The sequence below is a fragment of the Agelaius phoeniceus genome, chromosome 12, assembly GCF_051311805.1.
Source record: "Agelaius phoeniceus isolate bAgePho1 chromosome 12, bAgePho1.hap1, whole genome shotgun sequence".
In the NCBI taxonomy this organism is placed as follows: Eukaryota; Metazoa; Chordata; class Aves; order Passeriformes; family Icteridae; genus Agelaius; species Agelaius phoeniceus.
In genome coordinates, this window is record NC_135276.1 from 3,840,982 (window position 1) to 3,857,811 (window position 16,830).

Here is a 16,830-nt window from a genome sequence, read left to right on the forward strand (position 1 = left end):
GTTTTAACAGGGATTTATAGGGATTCATTTGTGGTTTAGATTTGGAGATAATTAAGTACCTTTCTGCTGCAAAGAAGAAATGGAGAGAGAATTGGCTCAAAGCTAGAAAAAGATTCCTGTACTGTCACATGTATTAAACTTCCTTTTATTTGGTTGTCACCCCAATAGGAATGATTAGTGGGCTGTAAAGAAAAAAATGTATTGCATTACATCTATTAAAGCATGTTTTATATGTAACAGTAATTAAAATATAATTGAAATCATGAGTTCTTCTAATTATTGGCTTTACATAATGCATAGTTAAAGAGAGAGCATCTATAAATGTGTCTTTTTTACACATCCAGAAATGGTTTGCTGGCAGCATTTTAATTAAAGATGGATTAGCTAAAATGCAGTTTAATCATTCTGTCATCAAAGGATTTAGACCTCGTTAATTAGCTGTTGATAAATAGGTTTAAAGTACAAAAAATTTAATTTAAAATATGCCAGTTGTGATCTAGAATTATTAGAGCTGGAAATGGAGCAATGAGTCTCAGAAAGATCTGTGCCATCTCTTTCCTTAATATCAAATTAAATATGAAATGTAGGCCAGTGCAGAACTTTGTTCTGCCTTGTTAGTAATGGATGTGATTCCAAGGGGTCTTTGGAATTGAGGAAGAATTAAACCAGAGACTCTTTTTAATGATCTTGCCTTGCAGTGCAGCACTGGGATCCATTTTCCATTTATGTATTTAGTAAGGATTGAAAACTATTTGAAAAATCTTTCTGCTCTGGAGAATGGATGAAAACAAATCCTGTTGAAGGGTTTCTAGCTCCTCCTTGCTGCAGGTATCAAAATATCAAGGAGCTATGATATTGTCTGAAAAATCCTTTCCTTAGGATTTTTTCTCCTGAGAAGCTGAGAGGCCTAAAACAAAATGCAAACTGTCATGAACAGTGGAAGAAATGCAGCACACAATATGCATGAACAGCAAATCTCAAAGTTTATTGATAACTCACACATATTTATATTGGTGTTAATGAAGCTTATACATATTGCAAAAGCTGAGCTCATTATTGGTTAAAACACACCTAAATCAACCACACCTACTTCTATGCTCTAATGATTATTTTGTTTCTATGTTTACATTCTTGTGGCTATTTTACCTAGGCTATCTTCATTTTTCTGGCAAAAGATTTTCTCCCCCATCTTCATGTTGCAGCAAAGGTCACCATGACCCTTGTCAGTGATTGGACACTGATTACTTAATCCCCAGCTTGTTTCCCCTATCCTTACCCAACGGTATCACATCAAAGTGGCCTTTCTCAGCTAGCCAATTATCCACAAAGCTCTCCACAGCAAACAATGGTTATCTGCTGCTGTGGGATGCAACAGGAGCATCTGGGATTGGGCTCATGTGGTTGTTTCTAATTAATGGCCAATCACAGTCAGCTGTTTTGGACTGTCTCGGTCAGTCACAAGCCTTTGTTATTCTTTCTTTTTCTATTCTTAGCCAGCCTTCTGATGAAATCCTTTCTTCTATTCTTTTAGTATAGTTTTAATATATATCATAAAATAATAAATCAGCCTTGTGTAACATGGAGTCAGATCCTCATCTCTTCCCTCATCCTCAGGCCCCTGTGAACACCACCACACAGAGGAGCAGAGCAGAAGAGCAGAGCAGAGGAGCTCTCTGCCTTGGTGCAGCCAGGCTGGCAGAGGCAGGGGCAGCAAGGAGCACGGGCAGTGTGGGCTTAGCACAGCACAGGAGCAGCTCCCACCTTGTCCTGTGCTCCTGGTGCCAGTGCAGAGCAGGGAGCTGACCCCTGTCCCTGCTGGGGCATGGGGGCTGTGGCTCTGCAGGCAGTAGGAGGTCATTGACATCAGCTGGGTTCCATCCCCTGGGCTGCTCTAATCACAGCTGGAACTCCAGCCATGGCCTGTGGGAACCCAGCACATCCCTCTGGCTGTCCAGGATGGCCAGGACCCCTGCCAGGGGCTCAGAGACCCTGGCACAGAGCCCAGAACACCTGTGGGTTTGATTATGACCCATGGAGCAAATTACCAACCTTAGATGAAGATCTGCAAGCCACAACAGTTTAGGTAGAATGATAGTGAAGTTATCATGGGGTGGAAAAGTCGATTTTGGGGTTTTTGGTATGGGGGTTCAGCAGGGGGCAAGATGGAGGGATCTGGGTGTGTCCAGCCTTTCTCCTTCTTCTTCTTGGCCTCCATCTTCTGCTGTGCTGGTGGCACTCACAGATGGGTTTAGAGTAGAAGCTCAGTGTCTAACACAGGTGATGGGCATTGGGAAGGAATTGTAAACATTGTACAGGTAGTTTTTAGTATAAAGACAGAACCCTGCCCTGGGGGCAGGCAGAGTGCCTGGAACTGTCCTGCTGGATGGACCTGGCAGGGCAGGAGAAAGAATTTTATAGATAAGGAACAATAAACAACCTTGAGACTGAGAAATGAAGAGCTCTGACTCCTCCATCGAGTGCCAGGGTGGGAAAAGAGACTCCCAACTTTTCTCAGAGTCACTGTGAGCAGCCAGAGACCCTGACCATGGTCATGTCCCATACCAGGCAGGCTTTTTCTGTCCAGCACCTGATGGGTTCCTGGCCTGGCTGTCACATTCCTGTGGGGAATCCTCACCTGTGTCCCTGTCCCAGCCCCTGTGCTGAGCTGGCAGCTCTGCAGGAGCAGAGCCAGCAGAGCACACACCTCCTGCCTCTGAGCCTCTGCCTACCAAAAACCAGGGCAGGTAGACCTTGACTTACAAGTCTGTCAGAGTTGACATTAAACCTTGTTATTATGAATATCTTAATCAGCTCAATTACTATGAAATTACTATGAAATATGAATACTAACTGTATTTCAACAGGATTGATAGTTAAAGATTTCAGTAGTGTAATAGTCATAATATTTGAATCCACAATCAACTGGGTTTTATACAGATGAATCAAACACTTCTGACAAGTGATACGTGAATTTTTTGAGTAGAGTTAAAAGAGTTTCAGGAAAATAGTAATTTGACAATCATACCTGAAGACATTTTTAAAGGTTTCTTAAGTGTTAATTTGAAGACTGACTTACTGAAGAGTGGTATTTACAGAGCATTCTTGGTAACTGTCCTATCTCTAAGGTACCCATTCCGTTGTCCTGCCAATCTTCTGCAAAAGCAGCAGCTGAGTAGGAGGTTACAGGCTTACATAATCATTGTTTGCATTTGAATATTGGTAATGAAATGGCTTAGCTGAACTCCTGTGAAAAAGCATAACGATGAATTTTCAGAGTCAGAGAGATGTGGCACCAGTGTAGAATCAGATGAAAGGCAAATCAAGTGAGAGTGTCTATATGCACTTCTTTAAAATCACATCTTTGAAAGCTTTTGCCCTTTCCTCATATTGGAAAAAGAAAAAAAATTGGTCAAAGTCCAACAGTCCTGTTAGAAAAAACTTACATCAACCTCTCTGGGAGGGAGAAGGGAGAAGGGGAGATTGCTCCCCAGGAAATCTTAAACTGCTGCAGTATCAGAAGTCATGTTCTCTGACTCAAAAATCATTCAAAAGTTCTAGATTTGCAAATTGATGGGGGAAAATTTTCCTCATGTGGAATAGATAAAAGAAAGAGCTATGAAATTAAAAAACAAAAAGGAAATGTCTCTGTGTGTGAGGAAAAGGCAGTTCCTGATTCTCCAAATTCTCCAACCCATTTAGCTTAGACAAAAGGACGAATTATCAGCTCATGTTATATAAGCTCTTCAGTTATTCTTTACATAAGACAGGTAATTTATAATTCCCAATTATGCAATTAAAATGCTAATTACCCCTCACCTAAACTCTCTGTTCTTGAACTGATATTATCAATTACCTTCAATCATTGCAAATCATATATGACATATGTGACAGTGCTGAGTCCTGTATTATTTATGGACTTTCTGTTTCGTGTGTCTCTGGTTTCCAGGTAGTATTAATGGCTTTACCTTGATAGATTTGGCTTCCTGAAGGAATGGTATTCCTTCTGATCTGTGTTGTTTTGTATCTTAAAATATATCAGCATTTTAGGGTAATCTTACCCTCTGTTCCTGCCCTGAGCTCTGGCTTGTGATTCACTTTAGTACAGAGAAGTAACACACTTAGAAATCCCAATATGAATTATTTATTACAGAGGTGAGCCCACTTACTTCTGTGCTGCTTCTACACAGCTCTCCCTTCCTTCATAAATGTTCTTACTGTATTTACATTAATGTACTGCCAGTTTCCTGTGTCATACTTGCTTGCCAAAGTTACATTTCTTCTGTCCCTGCTGAACTCAGGCAGCATTGGTCACTTTTAAGGTTCTATTATTATGTAGCATTTGCTGCACATAAAGGAAAATAACTTATTTAAAGAAAACACAGTATAAATAAGAACAGAATCTAACTGTTAGAGTTCAGAAGGATCAACATTTTTTTAAAATCATATATTATTTCTGCTTGTGCATGATACAAATTAGGTCAGTTGTAAATAGAGATGCTTCAAAGTATAGCTCCTGTCAGTATATCTGGTTGATAGTAAGCTTCAGCAGCTCTCCTCTCTGAGCATGCACAATAACCCAGCCAGGGATTTTAATCTAAAAGTTTCATTTGGAGTAGTGTAACCAGTTAGTTTAAGAAGTCAATGCGCATAAGTGGTTTTATTTCCTGTTGTTCATGGATCTGCAAGTTCTGTTCTAAACAATTTCCAGGCAGAAGTCATTAAGTGTATTGTCTCCAAGGTGAAGAATAACTTTGCTCATCTGCTCATTGTGCTATTTTTCTTGTTTGGCTGCAAGTTACTAATCCATTGTTTTTTCATTAATAGTAAGTTGGATTATTCCTTCTAGATTTCTCCACTCTATTTTACTCTTTTGCAATGAAGTACTGACTTGTTGTTGTTGTTGTTTTTGTATTAAAACAACCTCAGAGATGTCTTGCAGTACTGCTGTGTGCTGTTGTGAACTAAATGAAAATAGGATTAGATGGGCTAAGCCTTTAAGCATCGAGTTGCCCATGGAAAATAAATTACATTAGCAGAGTAAGTAGGTTAACAAAGAAAAATGCTCTCTTTTTAAAAGCCTCACTATGTGTAGTGTGGGATTAAAGGAAGCACTGCTCACCTTGTTCCTGTATTCACTGATGGGATGTTACTGACACCGTGTCTTCTTTCCTCTGAGCATCTTTCAGTCTAGCTTGGTGTTGATATAAATGCTTTAGTAATAATTTGCACATTATATTTACTGTGGTTCAACAGTTTTGTGGGGTTTGTGCTTTATAGCTTTCTTACATGGAGATTTTAGTGTGTCTAAATGATCAAAATAATGGCTCTCAATCCTGGTATAACTGGAGAGATCAGCTTTGGAATATTTGGCCTTTTGTGAATGCTTTAGAAAGGCTTTGGATTTTAGGTTGTATCATGGCTATACTTCATATTTACACCATACAAAAACATAATGGCACATTCTAGTTGATATTCAAAAGCAATTCAGTGCACAGGTAACTAACAGATATTCATCTACATTATAGTAGAGGAAATGTATTGTACTTGAATATCTGTGTATAGGCTTTGCCCCGGGAGGTCCTGGTTGTCCTTGATGGACTGCAGCTGTGATGTCCTTAATTGGGCTGCAGCTGTGACCAATGAAGAGAACTGGGATAAAAGGGGGTGGGTTAGCCAGTCAGGGAGAGCCTTGAACTGAGAGAGAACAGCATGTAGCAGAAGGAGTCTGTGCTGTGAAGATCTGCAGCTATAAGAATATGCTAAGGAGGTATGGGACTTTAGAAATCTGATAACAACAGTATTGGACTCTAGAAAAAGAACAACAACAATTGGTGACCCCGACGTGATAATTGGTAGAAGATAAGACAGCCAAGAGCTGTGAGAGAACATAGCCTTTGGGTCAAGGAGCTGTGAAACAGTATGGCATTTGAGCAAGGAGCTATGTGTGTTGTACATGGCCTTTGAGTCATGGGGAAATATGTGTGTTGTACTTGAATATCATCTAAATATCTCTATGTAAAACCTGCTTCTGTAAGTAAAAGAAAAGGGGGAAATATAGTAGAGGAAATGTATTGTACTTGAATTTCTGTATAGAGGCTTTGCCCTGGGAGGTCCTGGTTGTCCTTGATGGGCTGCAGCTGTGATGTCCTTAATTGGGCTGCAGCTGTGACCAATGAAGATAACTGGGATAAAAGGGGGTGGGTTAGCCAGTCAGGGAGAGCCTTGGAGGAGCCCTGAACTGGGAGAGAACAGCATGCAGAAGAAGGGGTCTGTGCTGTGAAGATCTGTAGCCATGAAAACACACCAAGGAGGTATGGACTTTAGAAATCTAATAACAACAGCATTATGGGACTCTAGAAATAGAACAAGAACAATTGGTGACCCCAATGTGATAGTTGGTAGAAGATAAGACAGCCAAGAGCTGTGAGAGAACATAGCCTTTGAGTAAAGGAGCTGTGAAAGAGTATGGCCTTTGAGCAAGGAGCTGTGTGTGTTGTACATGGCCTTTAAGTCATGGGGAAATATGTGTGTTGTACTTGAATATCATCTAAATATCTCTATGTAAAACCTGCTTCTGTAAGTAAAAGAAAAGGGGGAAATATAGTAGAGGAAATGTATTGTACTTGAATTTCTGTATAGAGGCTTTGCCCTAGAGGTCCTGATTGTCCTTGATGGGCTGCAGCTGTGATGTCCTTAATTGGGCTGCAGCTGTGACCAATGAAGATAACTGGGATAAAAGGGGGTGGGTTAGCCAGTCAGGGAGAGCCTTGGAGGAGCCCTGAACTGGGAGAGAACAACATGCAGAAGGAGGAGTCTGTGCTGTGAAGATCTGCAGCCATAAGAACACACTGAGGAGGTATGGACTTTAGAAATCTGATAACAACAGTATGGGACTCTAGAAATAGAACAACAACACTACATCTTCTAATTGCAGTCATAAAAATAAAAGAAGGAACTACAGAAAATTCTCCCAAGTCCCGTCCGGAACTCCCTTAAGTTACTGTGATTTCCAGTTTGTAGTTCAAACCCTCCTGCTTACATTTCAAGGGCTATGTTAAAAGAATACTATTTTTGAAGTATACAAAGGTTTCTTTTTATTAGGAGGCAACTTTTTCAAATATCTGTTTTCAATAGAAACACTATAACGAGGTACTGACCTACAAGTGTCCTTGATCTTCAGTACTTGTACTCTTCACAGGGCAGCCTGACAGCAGATCCCTCTGATACACAACCTAAATTTGGGTTCTTCTGCCATTATCCACAAGTGTTCTAGATGCAGGTCCTGGCAATCATGAACAGGATTATTGAGGGCTTTTCTCTCTCTTGTCAGAAGCCATGGGATGAGTAATTGTCCCTCCAGCCTCAAGTGATGTGCATGTCTCATTCTGCAGTTACTGAGGGTGTGGGACCATCACAAGGTCACTGAGCAATCTATTGATCAGTGTTACAGAAATTTGGCAAGGATTTAAATATTTTTTGCTCAGATATTCTTGCTTCTTTTAGTTCCTTTTGTATCTCTCTTCTCTCCATGTTTATCATGCTTTCTGTAATTGCATTTCTTACTAGTTTTGTAAGATACAGGTCAAAATGCTCAATTGGATTTTTATTTAAAACTTGAACCTTTTTGATCTAGAAGTGTCTTGGTTTCAGGAGTGAATAGCTGAGAAATGCCAATGTTGCTTTTTTTATAAAGCAATGTTTGTTTTATAAAAAAAGCAATATTTGAGTTATATTTCTTATAACTCAAGAGGAGCTGATGATAAGAAATTAAATTAGAGATTATTGATGTACTTCTTTTGGAAATAAAAATAATGCTGCTGAGTGTGCATGGATGTGTTGTATTCTAGTATGAGGAAAAACTGAAAATAAGCAAAATGTGAGAGCAATCAATACAGATAGTTCTATTCCTCCTGCTTTATGTGTCTTTATTTTGTAAATTCGTTTAAATTAGGACAACTGTTAACATTAAACTACCTTGGTTAATGTAATTTCCATTCATAGCACACACATGATTGTAATTGTCAATCTGCATTAGATAGCAGTAGAAGCTGGACCAGAGATGACCATAAAACACAAACATCATTGTCAGAGTGATTTGGATAATTTATCAGAAAAACTGTTCATAGAAGCTTTCACTTTAATGGCTTTTTAGGCTGTTTGGAAGTTGAGGCTCTTTAAGCATTCTGGATTTGTTTGGATGTATGCAGTACTCCATAGGATCTGAAATACAGCAATTATATACTTGTTCTGTTATTTCTACTGGTGAATAACCCATTATTTCTGAGAGTTTTCTTCTCTGCAGTCAGCACAGTCAGTGAGACAGTTGAGTCTCAGCAGAGCAGTGGGGTTAACATAATCTTGTGCCTCAGCAAATTTGGAAGGAGGAGAAATTCACTCATGTCACATTTACTTGAGTTGATGGTGACTTATTCTTGGGTTTTTTTTAATTGATGGGAAAAAACAGTGAGTTTTTAAAACTGCCTTAACTCTCTGCATATTGTCAGTCAAAGACAGTGATGTTTTTGACAAAAAAAAAAAAAAGAGAACCAAACCCAGGATGTTCTTTTACACAGTAACAGCAACAAACCAATTGTGTCCAAAGCAGTGCACGGCCCATGCCAGCTCTAGCAAAGCTGTCTGCATTTACAGGTGACATGTGACAATGCTCCAGTGGTTGGTCTGTGCACACCACTGAGGCCATCCTTCCATGGGAGCTGATACACACACCCTCTGCAGAAATACTGCCCAAATAAACATGGCATGACCTTTGAATCCTGTGCAAGGAGAAGAGCAAGAGCCGCTTCATTTCTGTACCTCTGCTGGTGGCGTTAGAAGCTCAGGGTAAAGCACCCAGCACCAACATAAAACTGACTGAACACACATATCCTCCAATCCACACCACCAGGAGGAGCTCAGGATGCAAGGTTTGCAATGGATGCAGAGTGCCAGATTAAATTATATTCCATCCATTTCAGCCTCTGTACTTTCCTGTTGCTCTTATGGATGAAGGTTTCTGCAGAGTGTAGAAAGTGAAATCTTAGTGTGATAAGTGCAGAATCTGCATTAACTTCAGTGGAGCTGGGACTTTGCCTTCAAAGTCCTGGTACTTCTCTAATTCTATATATATTCTTTCTAGCTTTGAAAAGCCAGCCTTTGTCATCTTCTTTGTCACTTATCTGTGCCATATCATACAAGGATGTTGGCTGTCTCTGATGGAAATTTTGGATTTTTTTTCCCAACTGCATGAAGTCATACCCTGAAAAAGTAAATTCAAAAAGTGATGTGAGTAGTTTTACTAGCAGGAAACTCATCACCTGGCAAAGTTGTACCATCATCAGCTCAATCACACAGGTGGCCCCTTCTTTCTTAGTCTTAAAAGGAAGTCCATGATGTTTCATGAAAACAGAAACAAAGTTCAGACAACAGCTGGATTACACAATGCATGTCTTAATTTATTTATTGTTTTTTACTGCTAGTCAGGGAGTTCTGCAAGAGGTGACTGCCATTACTGGCTGCATAGTTTCATATTAATTGCAACTATGAATATATGATCAGTGATCATATGGAAAAATAAACCTTGCTCTCCTGCATCACTGATGATGAAAAGATATTTAGGCCCTTCATATTTCATTTTTACATTTCATTTTAAGCTCTTTATAAGGTTACTGGAAGTTGCTGTCTAGAGGACATAGTTTATTCAGTCATTTAAGGTGAAGGGTCAATAAAATACTCTAAAAGTTGCTTCCTAAAATGTAACTATACATGTATAACAGTAGATTTATTGTGCAGAATGTTTCTGTACAGTGTCTTGTCTCAGAGAGCAAAGCCTGCCTGCAAGCAAATGTTTCCATATGAAATGTCCATTTCTGTGCAATTATGTCTGTGTCAGAAGAAATGACAGTTTAGGTGATACATTTTATCAGCTCAGTTTAGTGATATCTCTGCTGGGTTCTCACCATGTCAGAGTTTCTCCTTAGCTTCTCTGGCATTTGACCTCTTCATTGCTATCATTCATTTGTGGGCCAAAACAAACTTAGTGTTTTCTACCTTGTAAACCACCACAGTATTTTGAACAGAAAAGAGATCTTGTAAACAGGGTGTCCCTCCACTGAGTCTCTAAATTGAGGCTTTTCTTTTTTCATATGTGATTAATTTGTATGTTTTCTTTTTTTCCCTTTAAATACTGTAATTTTGTGTAATTTTAAAATCCAGTTTAGATTTACAAGCATGTAATGTCTTTAATGTCTTTTGAATTTGAATTGTGTTCTGGGGCTCACTGCTGAAGAAGGACAAAATCACAACATCTCTATTCTTTGAATAGCACCATTATCATTCTATGCTGATGAAATTATTTCAGTATTACAAGAAATGAGGTTTTGGAATTCATTCAGTATTACAGGGAATTGGATTGTAACTAGAGCATATTTCAAGAAGAATAAAAGGATCCATGATATGTGCTTAGCTCGTAAAGCACCTAATCCTATATTAATTGTGCTTTGGGCAAATCTGCCCTCATCTGAAGGGGACTTTGACAGTGAAGATGAAAATATTGTAATGCTTTTTAAGGCCAAACAGCTCCTCCAGCAGGATGGCAGTGAAAGAGGAGTTCCACAGGCTGCTCTGCCTGCCCTTCCCTGCCCCAAGCACACACAAAAGCAAACAATGCTGTGTTGTACTGTCCTTTATAGGCTGCAGGAGACTTGGCCTCATGTTACCACAAGATCTTCTTGCTCTTGGGATTGAGTTTGTGTTAATTTTTTTCCCCATGTTTGGACAGGGAAAGATCATAGAGGCATTTAGGTACCATAATCTGAAATTGAGTAAGTCTTATGTTTTCTCTGTGTCTGTTGTGCTACAGACAAGAAAACATGAGGGTGTCCATTCCAGCCCAGGTGGAATGTGATGCAGAAAGGACGTGGTTTATGTGAGGGGAGAGCTCTGCTGCCTTGTCTGGAGAGTGAGCATCACAGTCAGATGCAAATTAGGGTTAGGGGATATTAGTTCAGCTTCAACCATGAGGTGTCTGTGAGGTGGTAAATGGAGAGGACTTCTGCTGAAATTATTTTTAAGGGCTTTGACCAGTCTGGCAAGCTCCTTCCTCTGTGAAGGGCTGGGTGGACTTCACTTTTCCTGAATCTACATGACATAGCTTGAGGGTAGCAGGATTGAAAAGGTGATCATGGATGTGATTGTGTGCCTGAAATGCAGCAATGCAGTGATTTTCTCAGTTCCACTTTGGAGAGTTTGGGCAGCTTTACCAGCTTCAGCATTTTGCCTGTCACCGTCCTGTTTGTTCTGTGGTCAGATGAAGTCTCTTGCCAACAGTAATTTCCCTTTTGGTGTGGAGCTGTAAGGAAAGCAATTGCCATTTGAGGTCACTGAGCTGCACTGGGGGCCTCTCCTCTGCTGCAGAGCTGCTTAAGCTCTGTGGAACTCACCTGCAGCTCTGCAGGCTGCTGAGCTCTGCATGTGGGGCACTTGGAGTGTTCAGCTGAGCACAAATAGGCAGAGATTGGGGACTTACACCAACACAGCTGTACTCAAGCAGAACTTGTTTTTCTACCTGTCTTGGGGTGATTTTGCAGAAATCAATAATCAGCACCTTTGTTTCTTTGCAGCCTGTTCCAGCACTACTGCTACACTCGAGGCGGCATGCGCCACACCTCCTACACTTGCATCTGTGGCAGGTAAGAGGATGATTTACACTGAGCTCTGCAGGCTTCATAGTCAGCTTCCCCCTGGGTATTTGTAAAATTGGTCCTTTTAGGCATGCCATGTGTTTGCAAATGGCACCAGAGTGAGTTCTGACCTGTTTTCACTGGAAAAGACAAAGAGAGGTAGGTGGTTACCTGTGTCTCCTGAAGACATAACGTGGTAATAGAGTTTGCTGCACTCCAGAGGTTCCCCAATGGCTGCTCCTGCTGCTGCCAAGATCCTGTTTCTGCTCACCCCTGTGCTGCACTTGGCTTTTTTTGTTAAATAGCACCATGGAGAGGGGCTTTACAGCTATTCTCTGTTGCTCAGAAATACTTTCTTTGAAATACACCTTAAGCATTTCTTCTCATCCTCTAAGTTCTTTGTCTCAAAGATTAGGATGCAGTTAAACTAATCTCTTTGGAATTTGGAATTTTTTGCTCTCTCTGCTTCTTGCTGAACAGCTAGTGTTGAAGGTTACTGTATTTGGGAAAGTAGTATAAAAGTTCTCCCTGCAGTTGTAGAAATGCACAAGAGAACAGTGTGGCACACATGCTGAAGAACAGCTGTGTGCTTCATGCAGAGATTCATCTTACTTAGTGGAATTAATCTAATCAGAGATGTATGACAGTGAAATGAGCCATATATGTTGGTATATATGTTCCACTTGTTCTGCTGCTACTCAGAAATATTTGCCCTACACTGAAGTCACATACACTTAGAAAAGATAATCTTTATGTTAATGACAATAATTCTATATTGCTTTGAAGGTAATAAGAACAATTAGCACCTTCACTTCTTTCTGCAGTTTACTCAATTGCTTATTTGTAAATGCAATTTTCCAATTTATATGCAAAATTGCAGCAGGAGCATGAGCAGTTTTATGGCAAATTGTGTATCTAAAATGTCTGAAAAGTTTCCTGGTTTAAGTACCATTGTATAACTTGAGAATTAACATCCCAGTGAAATGAGACTCCATCTCTAAGCTTTTGTCACAAACAGTGATGATGTGATTTTCAAAGCCATGCAGACTTCACACTCACTTGGAGTGGATCAGAACCTGTGTTTGGGTGCTGGTGGCCAAATCACTTTGCTAAAGCTACAGAAATGTCTGGGCAGTGTTTGTGTGGTGGGGACAGGCTGAACTCTCCACAGGACTGCATCACCCCCAGGAGGAGGAAAGCTCCAACAGCAGCTCAGAACTGGGTGCCCACAGGAGCTCCCTGGGTGTCCTGCCCTGCTCTGCAGGGATGGGGGTGGAATTAGAGTTGCCTCTGAGCTATTGAAGGATTTAAATCACAGAGAAGGGCTGTCCTTGGAATGCCATATCCAAAAAACCCCATTTTTTTATTAGCAGCTGCCATTGTATCCTACCACTAATAGTACAGCCAAACCTGATTTAAAAAATATAGTTACATGAGATAGCAATTTACAGGCAAAGGTCTTTGTATTCTATGTTCTGACTATGAGTGATGAAGTAAGAATGAATAATATTAACAGTTTTAAGCTAGCTCCTAATAAATGAATTAATTCAATTAACATAATAATGGCAAAAATAATAGACATTTTTTAATGCTGTGAAAATGTCATGCATTGTAAATATTTCACTTAACTACATTTACAGCTAAAAATAGCTTTTGCAATTAGGATTTTTGAATGTTTTATTCTATTCATGCTGAATTTTATATTTTCCTGAACACTTAAAATGGGCATATTTTGACAGGATCTTTCCTTTTTAGATTACAGGCCTGATAATATTTTCCATAGAAAAGAATAATCCTTTTAAATAAAAAACAAGTTTGTTTTCTTTTTTTTTTTAATATGCTGATTAAGCTGAAAATCAGGAGTAATCAATACAATATTTCAGTACAGAAATAAATCACTTGTCATGTGATGGGTGCATTTAGTTATTGCTGTCCCTGTGCACTGTTACATTCTTGAGGAGATGCTAATGAATATTTGGTGTGACCAAAAGTGCTCCATGTGTTGACTGTTACTATGAGGATAGTAACACACATTGCTGAGTGTGACAGGGTGTTACCTTTTGACATCAGTCCTGTAGTCAGTGATGCTTTCAAAAGCTGCCAGCTGGGGAGTGGATTGAAGTGCAGACATCACTGAGTGTCATGGAAGGAGAATAGGAACATTTGTTAAGCATACTCCAAATGCTAATGAATTATTCACTGCAGTGTCAGGATACCAAGGAACCATTTTTACAAATGGGAAAACAAAGGTAACCCATTCCCATGTCCTGGTGATGCTAGGGTGGGTGGCATCCATTGGGAGCAGAGGCTCCAGCTGGAGTTAGGTGGTGGTGGGGGCATTGGTATCTCTGGAACCACCACAGAAACCACCAGCAGCTGCTGCTTGTTGCTCTCTCATCTTAGAATCAGGTTCAGATCTCCTTGGCTGATGTCTCTGGGCAGATGCCAGCTCTCATCCAGTGCTATCAGTCATCTAGAATAACCCTGTGCAGTGGAATGCCTTCTTCTATCTGAGGGTTGCCAAAGTGAAGCTTTTTGGACCAGGTTAGGATATTATTGAATCAGCTTTTCTTTCTTTAACTTCAGTACAACTTTTTTAGATCTCATGCCTTAGACACAGAAGTAGCAAGAAGGGTTAATGCTTTCTTCTGGGTTGATTCTATGATGATTTAAATCATGATGGAAATAGGTCAGCTTTAGTCAATGATCTTTGTTTTTTCTTTAGATGTCCTTAATACAGAGCTACTAGCTACACTTTTTGTAGTGCTGGATGCTCAGCATAGTCCTGTTCTTAAAATATTGCTGACATTTCTCTTCTTTCTTCTAATGATTTGTTTTCAGGATGCTTTCTGATCTCAAATGCATCTTGGGGGATCGTTTTCCTTTGCTAGTAATCAGAATCTCTTGCTACATTTTGCATTCTCAGTGGTGTTAATTTGCAGCTCTTCTGCTGCTTTGTGCAATTCTTTCTGGAACAAACATGTCTTTGACACCAGTTAGAAGCAAGTTATTAAAGGAATAAAAATGGATACACAGGAACCTCTTGGAGGATTTTTCAGGTTGGCTGCCTGAATGTGAGCATTGACATCCTCATGTGTGGTGATTGTCAGAGGTGCTGACCAAAAGAAGGCAGGAAAGCCAGTGATCCTCACCTCCCACAGCATTTCATCATAAACTGCAACTTGGCACTCCAGTGCTAGACCTTGCAACTGTTGCCTCTTGGAAAAGAAGGAAGCAGCTTCTACATGAAGGCTCATTTGCTTTCATTTGCTTGAGTGATAAAGTTCTGGAATGTTCTGCCCAGGGAGGTGGTGGAGTCCCCATCTCTGGGTGTGTTTAACAAAGCCTGGATGTGGCACTGGGTGCCAGGGTTTAGGTGAGGTGTTGGGGCTGGGTTGGACTCCATGCTCTTGAAGGTCTCACCCAACCTGGTGATTCTGTAAATTCTGTGCTCTGCCAGTGGCTTGGGGTTTTATTTGACTTGTTTTAAGGCTACCTTGAAAGGCTTACTGAATCAGTGTGAGCAATTTCTGGCTAACTGTGGCATTTACCTTGTGGGTACACATCATTTCTGCAGCATTGCTCCAGAAGCATCTTCCTGCCTTCATCTCAGGACAGGGGTAAAGATGCAGCCTGCAGGGGAGATTGGATGTGCTCTTAGCAGGATCCCACTGGAGGTTTCCATATGTCTGTCTTAATTTGGGTCAGTAGTGCATGTCTGAGTCAAGCTCTCCCACTCATCCTCAGCTGCAGGGCCTGCTCAGAGCCAGGGGTCAGTCCTTCAGTGCACATGCTGGTTTTGTTTTGGGGGAAAAGCACTTGGGGAGCTTTCAAGAGCACGTTGGCTCTGCCTGGTTGCTAATGGGTGGTGAGCCCAGGGTGTCTGCCCAGAGCCAGCCAGGGGAGCAGACCTTCTCATGCCAATAAATCCCTGAAATGCAGATGGTGTGCAGATCTGGTCTTCAGCACCAACTGTGCTCTCTGTGCTGTGATCCCCTGTGTGTGACAGAGCCAAGATGTGCCTGACAGATCAGGAGCCTCCAATGCCAAGAAAGATTGTGCCTGCTTAACGCTTCACCAACGGTGCTGAAAAACAGATCCTTCATGCAGCTCCCCTCACAGTTGGTGCTGAGCCTCACAGAAATATTTTGTAAACTAAAACCTTTACATTAAAATGTGCAAAAGAAACCCCTCATCTTTGTATTTGCAATGTGTTTTGTTGAAAGCATTTGTGCAGTTGTCAAATTTGAGTATATGACTTATTTATGCACTGGTATGGTGTTTGTCATTGAGGGTGCCAGCACATCTTGGTAAGTAAATGAGCTGTCTGCAAATCCATAAGCATGGACTCATGCCCTTAAGGTTCATGATAGTTTAAAAAAAAAAAAAAATATATATATATAAAACATGCATATATATATAACATGCACATATCTATATTTATATATATAGATTTATATATATAGATTTATTTATTTATATATAAATATATGCATGTGCTGTTTGATTCTCCTACTTTATCCCCAGTATTGGAGGGAGATAAGGAATAGTATCTGCAGCTGAACTCCTGGCAAACTGCTGTGGAGTATGGGTGTGCATGCCAGCTGTTGAGATGGAGACAATACAAAGCAACACACCCCTTTTTCAGAAGGCTTCAAGCTGTTTTTATTCTAGCATGCATGCTTTTTATACATTCTTTCAAAGCTCATAAGTTTACACTTTACTCATTGGTCAGAAGAGACAAAAAAGTGCTTACTGGAATAGGCAGTTGCAGGTTTCTCTTATTTATCCTTTTTTCTTTCTTGGTTTCTATGTCAATGACCTTGATAGAAAATTCTTTCAGGGGTAAGCATGGATCCTCTCATCAAACTTCTCTCTGGCTCACAGAAGTCTCTGTAAAACCTCTTCCACAGTTGGTGCTTTTTATTGTTTCCTGTGTTTTTCCTTAAACACCAAGCAGTGTTATGCAAGGTCATTCCATTACTTCCACATGCCATCCTCCCAAGGTTTTAGCCCTGCACGTGGGAAGCAGCTCCTGATGCAGGGGTGCTGCTGACAGAGCAGGGCAGGAGCTCTGCTCCCCTGTCCCCTGCTGGGAGAGCTCAGCTGGAGCACAGCTCCCACTGCTCACCCTGCCTGCCACAGACACCTT

General features: G+C 40.6%; 1 protein-coding gene across 4 annotated transcripts in view; it reads left to right on the forward strand.

The window, feature by feature from the left end:
• Positions 1-16,830, forward strand: part of PEPD (peptidase D) — a 423,809-nt gene that overhangs the window by 134,436 nt on the left and 272,543 nt on the right. For all 4 annotated transcript variants that reach the window (XM_077185106.1, XM_077185104.1, XM_054640499.2 and 1 more), the window contains one exon: positions 11,619-11,687. In XM_077185106.1, coding sequence (XP_077041221.1) covers positions 11,619-11,687 — 69 coding nt within the window. The remainder of the gene's footprint in view (positions 1-11,618; positions 11,688-16,830) is intronic.